The sequence below is a fragment of the Lontra canadensis genome, unplaced genomic scaffold, assembly GCF_010015895.1.
Source record: "Lontra canadensis isolate GAN:19392208 unplaced genomic scaffold, GSC_riverotter_1.0 scaffold7, whole genome shotgun sequence".
Taxonomy (NCBI): Eukaryota; Metazoa; Chordata; class Mammalia; order Carnivora; family Mustelidae; genus Lontra; species Lontra canadensis.
The window spans coordinates 28728905-28740470 of NW_022631001.1; the positions used below are offsets into that span (position 1 = coordinate 28728905).

Genomic DNA, 11566 nt, shown 5'->3' on the forward strand with positions numbered 1-11566 from the left:
AACATGGAGTTCCTGCTTAATGTCACACACTGGACAAAAGACCCCACGCAGAGCCACTTTCATTAATCTGGTGCTGGCTGGGCAGAGTGATGGAGAAAGATGAGATGTTGATCTCCATGCCAGGACCTGGGCCTCCTTGTTTGCCACCGCCAGACCCTACATGTTCTGTTTGTGTGAGATGCAACTGTGGAGATCGATATACAATTAGAAAGGGTAGGAAAAGTCTAGCCACACTGGCCTCAGGCAAGCAGAGGGGAGTTCAGTGTGCATTCTGTTCCTGAGCAAGCAACGGTGCTGGAGGACCAGAGTGCCACATATTAGCAGATGATAACAATACCTTGGTTAGAGCTCTGCTCTGAGGCATCTGGCACCCTTTGGCCATGGGAGGGCACATGCCTCAGCAAACAGGTGCTCAGTCCCTGCCATGGGAGGCCATCTCAGGGCCCACATCCCTTACTGCCCTTGCCCAGCAGAGCCGAAGCAAGTGCCTGAGCCTCTGAGCGATCTGCTGGGTCCGTACTCCATAGACCACGGGGTTAAGGGCTGGGGGCACCACCACATAGAGGTTAGCCAGGAGGATGTGGATATGGCGGGGCACCGTGTGGCGGCCAAAACGGTGAGCCAGGAAAGAGAAGAGGGCAGGCGTGTAGAAGAGAGTGATGACGCTGGCGTGTGCTCCACAGGTTCCTAAAGCTTTGCAGCGGGCCCCATGGGATGGCAGGCGACACACGGCACGCAGAATGAGTGCATAGGAAGCAGTGATGAGCCCTACGTCCAGGGCTGGGGACAGCAGTGTGGTGGCCAAGCCATACCAAATGTTGGGGCGCGTGTCACCACATGCCAGCCGAGCCACACCCATGTGTTCACAGTAGGTATGGGGGAGCTCCCGCTGCCCACAGTAAGGCAGTCTTTGGAGCAGGGCCACAGAGGGGACCATGACACAAGCACCGCGGGTCACTGCAGCTGCAGCCACTATGCCCACCACACGCTGGGTCAGCAGTGCCCCGTAGCGCAGAGGCTGACAAATGGCCACATATCGGTCCACAGCCATGGCCAGGAGCACCGAAGACACGGCAATGAAGGTCACGTGGGTCACAAAGAGCTGAGTTAGGCAGGCGGCAAAGGAGATCTCACCCGACAGGCCCCAGAGCACAGCCAGAGCCTTGGGTACTGTGGACATGGCCAGAACCAGGTCAGCGGCAGCCAGAAGCCCCAGCAGCTGGTACATGGGTGCCCGCAGTGTCCTGTCAGCTGCCACCAGCCCCAGGAGAAGGCCATTCCCTGCCACAGCAGCCATGTACAGCAGACACACAGGCACTGAAAGCCAAGCATGCAAGGCCTCCAGGCCCGGCACCCCCAGAAGGACAAAGGGCCCAGGTCCAGGGAGGAGCACAGTCTGGTTGAGAGTGGGCAGTACAGGATCCAGTCCCATCTCCTGGTTCCGCTGGGGTCTGTCCCTGCAGGGTGTGAGGGAGGCCTGTGAGAAGCCAGCACCTGCTCTCCAGGGATTTTACATGAGTGGGTATGAGGTCAGGGCTGTGGGTGCTACAGCATTTGCTGAGAGCCCTGTGCTGACCTATGGGTTCCCTAGCATCCATGGATTTGCTCATGTCCCCATGTGGTGAATGAAGGAATTTGGTTGCTGACATGTCAACAGACTTACTCCAGGACCCACAACTGGTAAATAAAACCAGGATTTCTCTCAAAGCTCACCTGACTAAACTGGGACACCTGGGTGGCTCAGTTGGTTAAGTGTCTTCCTTGGGCTCAGGTCATGATCCCAGAGTCCCGGGATCCAGCCTAGTGTCAGAATGGGGACTTCCAGCTCAGTGGGGAGTAGACTTCTCCTTCTGCCCCTCCTCCTACTCCTGTTTTCTCTCTCTCTCTCTTTCTGGTGATCAAATAAATATGTAAAATCCTTAAAAAGGAAAAACAAAAAACCAAAACTCACCTAACTAAAGATCACCGTCTTCTGACAGTCTTTCTCAGGTAGAGTGTCTCCTCTTCAGCCCAGCCACATGGCAGCATCAGAATATGCATTTCCTGATGGCTTGTCCCAGAGGAAGTTGTCTCTGTCATCCAAACCTAATCCTACCAACATTCTCTGTGTTCCCTCCACCTCTGTAAATCAAAGCTTGGAGAGATGGAATGACTCTTTTTCCTTCCACTCACTAATGCTCAGACAAAACTCCTCTTCCAAAGTCCTTTTCCAGAAGCCACTTTACTAGCTCCCCTACTGTCCCAAACAGCCTATTCCTTCCAATTTGTCTAATATTTCATCCCAGCGACCCATGGCTTTGACATCCCTCCCTCCAGCTCTATTCATACTTCAAAGTACCTGGGTCATGAAAACTAATTCCTTCTTTGACCAGTGTAGACATCCATCCCATGACTCAGCTTTGGGGCTCTTTTTTATTCTATTCTTTGTCCATGGACAGACCCATCAGATTCTGAAGAAATCAGTCTGGAAAAGTTCTGATCACCCAAAGAACACAGCAGACAGTCAAGGTGGGGCTGCCGTGGAAGGGACTGGGGCTGGGTGCTACTGTGGCAGTGTAGGTGAAAATGGTGGGGGAGGACAGACTTTGCTCATCTGGGTTTAGGTGGATAAGGAACAGCCTACAAAAAGGATATAAGCCAGAATGTGCTTTCCATGTTCTGCCTGAAGACCGCAGTTATGTCCATGAACTTCATGAGGTATTGCATTTGGTATTTTAAGCTATTTCGGGGAATGAAGAACCTGAGGGTAGGTGAACAGAGAACAGGGTGGCCCAGAGTGGCAGAAGGGTTGTGAGTAGGGGGCTATCAAGCATCCCATGCTCTGTGCCTGTTCCAGGCTTCTCCACAGCACTGTCTCCTGGGCCTTGTCTCACACTCCCACATTTTGACTACTGCAGAGAAGAATCAGGTAATAAACCAGGATAGAATTTCCCAAATTAAAGTCTTATTGGTTTAGAAACTAGAACTTCCTTCTGAAGAATAAGGCTTTGCCAAGTCATGGGGTATGGTCTTGCCTCTCTCACTGTGGGCGCCCTTGGGCTCCCCTGGACTCTGAGAACATCCTTTCAGGATTAACAAGACACTCCCAGCCTTTCTGAGGAAAGAAACATGTCAACTCCCCTAGGCCTGGGAACATCTCTCCCAAAACCACAGGCCAAACATAACCTGTACCAGGCAGGGCGCCCATGAGAAAGTCCTGAACTCAGGGTGGAGACCATCCCAGCATACTTCCTTATGGCAAAATTCCAGGGGAAACTGCCCCACATGGTTTATGTCTACAGTCCACAGCTCTGCTCCTTCTATTTCCTCTCATAGGCTAAGTGAGGGGGAAGAGGAGGCAGCTAAGAACCCTCCTCCCACCCTTCACCTTGGTCTCTATTGTGTATCTGGCTATAGACAAGGGGCTGCTTCTCATCTCCCACTGCCCACTCTGCTCTCTGCCCAGTGCCTTGCTTCATGTCCAGGCCTCACACAGCTCAGTGCCCTTTCAGAGTCAGGAGTTCACAAGGGACATGCTGAGGGAAGCAGTAGAGGCTCTGCTCACTGAGAGCTCCCAAGCAGGACACTTTTTCAGAGCCACTGTCTGGAGCCTGCAGCTGCTCCTATCTGCCATGCATGCAAAGCCATCCCATGGTGTGTACTCCTTTCTGTGATCAGGAAACCATCTGCAGAAAGGCACACACACAGCTGGGACAAAGAACAACATCTCCTGTATCCCAGTCCAAGACTGTTTCCTCTCCTGGAAGCCCTGCCTTGTTTCTCACTCAACAGCAGTTTTCTTCTGGGCAGGAAAAGCTACTCTGCCACGCACACAGCTCATCCGACATGGGTTTCCACTCCCATTCTGAGGGGGTCCTCCTTCTGACTCCATTCACACATGCACACCTTCTTCCAGGCATGAAGGGGCCGTGAGGGCGCACAGACCTGCATGATCCAGCCACAGACTGAGACTCACCTCCCTCCATCTGCTGCCTCCTCCACAGGTTCCAAGCCAGAGCCCATTCTTCCCTCTCCCTGCCCTCTTAATCCTTCTCACCATGCTTTGTTCTCCTCAGAGTGGCTCACAGACTGTGTCCTGACTAAGGGGCTTGAGGGAAAAGTATTCCCACCAGGGACGAGCAGAACAAGGAACATTAAATGCAACTGGAAGCAGTGACACAGAAAGAAGGCAGAGAGGGGGAGTCAAGAACTGAACTGAACACTGGCAGCAAGTGTTCAGTCCCAGCTCTGTAATATGATTTGGAGGGAATTGAATGAGCCCTTTGGCCCTTGGTTTAATCAGAATTCATGATCCCCATGCTCACTGTAGAGGAGGTAGGAGTAAGAGGGAAGCCAGGAACAATGTTCTAGTCTTCCTTGTTCCCATGTACTCCCCCCCTCAGCACAGTGATTAGGATCTAGAGCGGGCTCCGAGGCCACATTATCTAAGTTCAGAACCTCGTTCTGCCACATACCAGCTGTGGGACTTTGCACAAGAGACTCAGCTCCTCTATACCTTTATTTGCTTTACCTTAATTGGGGATAAGAATAAATGCACCTACTTTACAGGAATCTGTAAATAAGAATAATCTGTAAATAAGAATAAGTAAAATAACATACGTAAACAACTCTGGGACTTTGGAGAAAATGGTAGAGTAGGAGGATCCTGAGTTCACCTCCTGCCATGGAGATGCCTGGATAACAATCACATCAGTGGAATCAACCCAGAGAATCACCCAAAGACCAATAGAATGGACTCCCCACAGAGAGGAGGCCACATAAAAAATAGTTTTTGGCTAAAGTATATGAATTGAATTTTGCAATGCTTTTTTCAACCAGGAAAAAACTATTAAAAATGAATAAAGGAAATTTGCTTGAAACAAAGAATAAACAAAAAAAGATAACATGGGAGCTGAACTAAAGAATATTGAAAGCATGGTGGTCCTGAACTTGGCAAAAACCAATGGCTAAAAGTGAGACTGAAAGTATATCAGATTAGAACTGATCAGACAAAAGAAAGAGCTTCCCTTGACAATGGAGCCAGGAAAAGGGGGTTGAAAACAAGATTGCTTCCTAGTAAAATGGAGAATGTGGGGTGTTGACTTTTAATCCCTGTTCCTTGTCCCCAGCCTTCAGCTTTCACATTTTTCTGACCCAGGAACAGTGTCAAACGAGTGGTGACATCTCACCCCACTTCTCAAACTTACCAGCCACGCTGACCTCCACCTATGCTCTCCTTGGCATCCCAAAGTCGTTCTCTGAAAAAAGGTGTGAACAACACATTTCCATCAGGACAAAGAGGTTTCGTAGACTGTCCCATGGGGAATGGCTCTGCTAGCAGGACCTTCAATGCTGGGATCACTATGGGATAAATACAGGTAGGGCATAGGGGAGAGAGCTCTTCAGGAACCCCCAGACCCTGTCTAGGGTGTGACTGATCTTGGCTGAGGAATTCCTGCTGCCAGTGGGCCAGGAACTCTCACCTTGTGCTGGGGAGGTGGGATTAAAGATGAGGAAGGGGCATCCAGCCTCCCTCTACCCAGGGCTCCTCCAGTCCCTGCTACTCCGGCTTGTCCATTCAGTAGTCAGTGCACCAGTGACCTGGGGACTCCAAAGGTTCTTCCGGGGCAGTCCTGGGGGAGAGCAGGTGTGGGTGGGAAGGATTTATGTGTTTCTTCTCTGCCCATCAGGGGCATGGACCCTGTGTCCCTGGTTGCATCCAGAACCTGCGAGTCACAGCTGTGCACGTTAATGAGGGATTAGCAGAGGTCTGTAGTCATCTCTGCTGACTCTCCTGGTCTCCCCTGGTTTCCATGCCTGATGCACTCAGACACTCAGATCCCGGGAAAGGAAGACACAGAGCAGGGAGGTTTCAGCAAAACCCCTGGGAGGGGCACAGCACACGCAGATGGAGACTTGCTTCATGCTCCACAAAGAGCACACCCGGTTGCCCCCTAGACATGGACAGTCTCACTGCTTAGCATTGTTTCTGCCCCTTAGGCTGATATGCAGGCAAAGCAGCATGGTGGGAAGAGCCTGGGCTATTGAATTGGGCAGACATGGGGTTGAATAGGTTCCATGACTACATACACTGGAGCAAGTGTCTTATTCTTCTGACCCAGTTTCATTTTGTTTTGTTATTTTTTCCCTTTCTACAATGACAATTTGTGGACATTCCCAGAGAGGTGGTGGGAAGACTAGAGCAGCATGCTCCATGAAGACATGGAGCACCAGCGTGGTGCCTGAGCTTGGGAGAGTAACACAACATTACTCAAGGTTGTGTGGCTTGCAGAGTCAGCTTGAGGACAAACTCTGGCTCTTTGAGATACCTGCTGGCCCACATGCAGTACCAGGTGGACTGTCATAGTGGATATTTAGTTTCACAACTCTCCCCTTTCTCGAAAATGCCCTGGATCCCACGTATTGGGATATAAGAGGATGTGGTAACACCAGATATTTCAAAATATCTGGTTTGTATTTGTTTTTAGACCTAGTCTGAATGAATTCTGTGGTATTTATAGTGTCACAGAGCAAACTTAACATGTTCCTAAGAAACAAAAAAAAATTCTTATACTATTGTAATCACCTGTTTTAATATTCTACAACTGTTCAATAACCTCTTCTCATGTCTGGCCTTTCCCTCGTGGAGTGTGTGTGTGGATACACTGGAACTGAAGAGTGTGAGAGCAGTTGCTGAGATACGGCCCAGAGACAGAAACAACAAGTCCGCTCTGCAAACATGACCATTTACTCCTACGAGTTCTAAGTGAGGAATCCATCCTGCACTGTTGTTTGTGGGAGTTCTTGACTAGGCAGGCTGCCCATTTTACAATGACTACATCAATCACATCACATGTACAAAGGAGTAGTTAGGGATACAGAAGCCAACTCCCAGAACAAATAAAACAAATAAAGCAGGTAAAGTTTATTTCATTTCCACTTGATGAATGTACAGATATTGCTAGCATGAAAATTATTTTATGTATGTGTGATATCAATATGGCAGTGATATGAAGAAGAACTAGTCTTTCAAAAGTTGCTGACAAACCCAACCATCTCTGAACTGTTATAAAACTGTGGAGGTTACAATATCAACACATGTCGTCTAAGTTCTAAATTTGGTGTAGAAGTATGTTCTGAGAGAGCAGTGAAAGGAACTGATAACACTGGAAGAGCTGATAAGATTATGGAGCTCACATTGGAGTACTTGTTAGGAAAAAGAAGTCAGCTAAAGTGAATAACGTGGTGAGTGCTATAAGCAAGAATTTGGAATTGCATTAAAGTTAATGTGTTACATTTAAGATGACTCTCTTTGTTGTGTGATAGGACAGAAACTGATCAAAAATCAAAAGGACTGCCTAGATTCACAGACTTGTACCCCTGGGGGAAAAATATATTATATGTTTATAAAAAATAAAATTAAAAAAAAAACAAACATTATTTGAGGAAAAAAAAAGGACTGACTAATGAAGATTAATTGTTATTGTGGGGAAAATTCTACTGAGATGTGTGAACCATTTTAGTGTTTGTGAAAAATTAAAAACTATTTTGGTCTCCACCCCCTTTTTTTCTCTTTAAACTCTTTAAATTTTAAAATTTTATTTATTTTATTGAGAGAGAGAACACAAGCAGCTGGAGGGGCAGAGGGAGAAGCAGACTCCCTGCTGAGCAGGGCCCCGATGGGGGACTCAATTCCAGGAGTCAGCTGAAGCAGACCCTTGATTGACTGAGCTACCCAGGCACCCCATGGTCTCAGCTCTTAATGAAATGATGGGTGTGTCAGATTTTCTTATTTGACTATCTTTGGTATCCTTAATATGCTTAATAATCTCATGCCATATATATGCCATATATTTTTCACTAGTGGATGAATTTTAGAGGTAAATAAACAAGTTAGAAATTTGGAAATGTCTATAAAATTTCAGAGTTTCTATAAAATGTTATGATATCAGCCATAAAATAAAAATGTCATCAATAAAATGAACAGTTGTATGTTAGGCATCTGCAAAAATTCATCACTGAACCACAGACAAATTTAATAGAATGTATTAGATATTCTTTTCCATTAAACAAAATCCACATGGAGGAAATTAAAGGATTCTAGGTCCATTTCTTTTATTGAAAGATCATTTGAATTTAATGTAAATGTATAGGATAAACTGTTGGAAGAGACTACCAATGTATGGAAGGTAAATAATGAACACTGAGCATTGCTTGCCTGATTTTATTTATTTTTTTTTATTCTATTTATTTACTTGAGGAAGAGTGAGTGAGAGGGAGCAAGAGAGGGAGAAAGAATCTGAAGCAAACCCTGCACTGACCACAGAGCCTGACACGGGTCTCAATCCCACAGCCATGAGATCATGACCTCAGCTGAAACCAAGAGTCAGACACTTAACCAACTGAGCCACCCTGGTGACCCCATTGCCTAATTTTAAATAAAAGATACAAATAAATGTCCTTAAAATGATGAAATGATGTACTTAAATGATGGCCTTTAAATTCATGTCTTCCATCATTATTAGTAGACCTTTTGGAGACACATTCCCCTACTACTAACAAGTAGAAATGCAAAACCCAGGCAAAGAATAACCAAAAAAAAAAAGGCTTAATCATGATAATTGCCTGCAAGTACCTTCACATCAAGCCAAACTATGTTAGATAAAATAACAAAAAACATGCCAGCTCATTTGATACATTAAAATTTTAAATATGATATGCATGGCAAGGCATTATTTCAGAAGTATATATAGGCTTTTACTATGAGGCTTTCACTATTCCACTCATAGCTTTTTATTTAATTATAATTGCAGAATGACAAACTTTCACTATATAATATAAATGCTCAGTAAATGTCACTATGCACACTTTCAAGAAACAGTATGCACATTTCTGCAAGTCTTTCATTTGTTTCCTGTGTTTACTCTAGTAATACTTATATTTTATGCCTTTGAATGCAATAACAGACATGATGTGGGTTGTATGTTTCTATTCTAGCTCTGCATTTTTTTAACTGCCTTGCTGTGTGCTTTGGAAAAATCATGTTTATTCTTCAGGGTCAGTTTCTTCCTCCTAGAAAGAAGTTTGAATAATTCCAGTCCCATGGGACCTGGCCATGCTCCTCCTACTCCCTTCTCTGCTATTGCCACCTCACTGTGCTCTAGAAACACTAGCCTCCCTTCTGTTCACAGTCATGTCGTGCTGTTCCCAGCCCCAGGTAACTTTGCCTGTGCTGTTGTCTCTGCCACTGTCCTCATCGCCCATGTGTGGTGCATCACTGTATTCATTTCATTTTTCTATCAGTTACATTCTCTTTGAAAGCAAAGATTTTGTTCTCTTCTGCCTTGTGTGTCACTCTCCAGAGATTATAAGCTCCCTAAAAGCGGGACAGAGTCTCTCCATTATTAACTGTCATAGCCTGAATACTTAGAACCTTGTAACAATACAGTGGATACTCAACAGATAATTCCAAATCAATGCATAATGAAAAAAAAGATTATTGTAAGAACTCTAGATCTTTCTTGGAATACGATATACACTGTTGTCTCTAGTGAAATCTTTGTGCAATTAGATCTATCTTACCACACATGTGTTACTTTCCTCTAGAGTTCCTCTGTTGATCCCCCCTGTGCTGCAATGATGTGTCTGATAATTGATTCTCTCTCCAGCTCAGGAAACACACCCATAGGTAAGAGCCCCACAGCCTCCATCCAGTGGAGTTAAATGTCTACTTTACTGTCCCAGTAAACTGGCTCAACATCTCCTGACACTATCTCTGCAGCTCCCTTCCTCAGTGTGTCTTGGAGTCAAGAAGCTATGCTCCTCCACCAGCACCAGGGCTATCAATGCTGACATTGAGAAATCTGAATTTCTCTCCTCCTCAATGCAGCACTGCTGGTAGACCTCATTGCTCATAGCATTTAACTGAAGGACTTCATGTGTTGGGGGCATTGAATGGAAGCTGCAGACATACACCATGAATAACTATTGAATATTATTGTAAATTTCCTCAGTCCCTCTACAAATCCCCTTAACAATGCATTATTCATTAATATTTTCACTTTTAGTCTCTCTTCTTCAGGGTTTCTGCCTTAACACATTTTTCTCTCCATAGTTCCATATCTTAATTTCTAAATTTGTATTGCTTTGTCCTTTTAAAGTAAGTCAACTCTATGTTTCTGCCTCTTTTTCCTGGTCATAACCTGTGCTCCTGCATATTCCACAAACAGGTCATCAAGGAATTTTTTATACATAGAACATCTCCCTCACATAGCTCATACCATTTTCCTGGTATGCAAAAGCACCTGTAGACAGTCTCACCTTACATAGAATTAAGTTTTTTTCTCATTACTGCTACATTAATATACTCTAAAAAATGTTGTTAGCTTTCCCACAGTACGTTGGAACATCTTTCTGAATGTTTGGTAGAAAACAAAAGTATGAACTTATCTCTGATCTGCTTAGTCTTCACTCCATAGACAATGGGGTTGAGCGCAGGTGGGATAACAATGTAGAGGTTGGCAAACATGATGTGGAAGGTGCGGGAGACATTGTGTCCAAAGCGATGGGCAAGGATGGAGAAAAAGGCAGGTGTATAAAACATGAGGATGACACAGACATGGGAACCACAGGTGCCAAGGGCCTTCTGGCGGGCATCCCGGGAGGGGAGATGGAAGACCGCACAGAGGATGAGGGTGTAGGAGACAGCAATGAGAATCACATCTGAGATGACCGTCATGATGGGAACACAAAAACCATACCAGATGTTGATGGAGATGTCAGCACAGGCAAGCCGGGCAACACCTATGTGCTCACAGTATGTATGTGGGATGATGCGTGTCCTGCAGAAAGGCAGGCGTGTGAGCAAGAATACATCTGGCAGGATGATGCAGAAGCTTCGAAAAGAGATGCCCACTGCAATCTTGATGATGGTCTTGGGGGTCAGAATAGTGGTGTATCTCAGAGGGGAGCAGATAGCCACGTAACGATCAAATGCCATGACCATCAAGATGGCTGAATCTAGGACAAAGCTATAGTGGAGGAAGAACATTTGTGTAAGACACCCCGGAAATGTGATTTCTCGAGCCCCAAGCCAAAAGATACTGAGTGTTTTGGGAACACCAGCTGTGGACAGGACAAGGTCAGTCATGGCCAGCATGGAGAGAAAGAAGAACATGGGTTCATGAAGGCTACGCTCCACCACAATGAGGTAGAGAAGGGTGCAGTTTCCCACAAGGGCCACGATATAGATCATACAGAAAGGAATCCCAATCCACACATGGCATTGCTCCAGGCCTGGGATCCCCACCAGAATGAAGGGGCCTGGGTTATAATTGCTCAGGTTGAAAATGATCATGGTAGAACACGATGGCACAAGTCCCAGGGCCTGAGGATGGAGGGTAGTAGAAGATAGAGTTAGGATCACTTGAGTCACTCTCACCTCCAACTACTCATCATTATCAACTCCTAAACATAAGGAGACCATATCAGTTATCTACAATAGAACCCCTCTGGAGTAAATACAGGCTGGTATCAACACAGCTGCAGGTAACTTGCATAAACCAGGATTGTCTCAGATATACTGAAA

General features: G+C 45.8%; 2 protein-coding genes across 2 annotated transcripts; both read right to left on the reverse strand.

The window, feature by feature from the left end:
* Positions 1-412: 412 nt before the first annotated feature.
* LOC116865379 (olfactory receptor 52D1-like) lies at positions 413-1432 on the reverse strand. The gene has a single exon (XM_032853648.1). The coding sequence runs from the start codon at positions 1430-1432 to the stop codon at positions 413-415; it is 1020 nt and encodes a 339-aa protein (XP_032709539.1).
* An 8928-nt stretch (positions 1433-10360) lies between these two features.
* Positions 10361-11347, reverse strand: LOC116864893 (olfactory receptor 52H1). Its single transcript, XM_032852706.1, has one exon. The coding sequence runs from the start codon at positions 11333-11335 to the stop codon at positions 10361-10363; it is 975 nt and encodes a 324-aa protein (XP_032708597.1). The 5' UTR covers positions 11336-11347.
* Between the last annotated feature and the right edge of the window lie 219 nt (positions 11348-11566).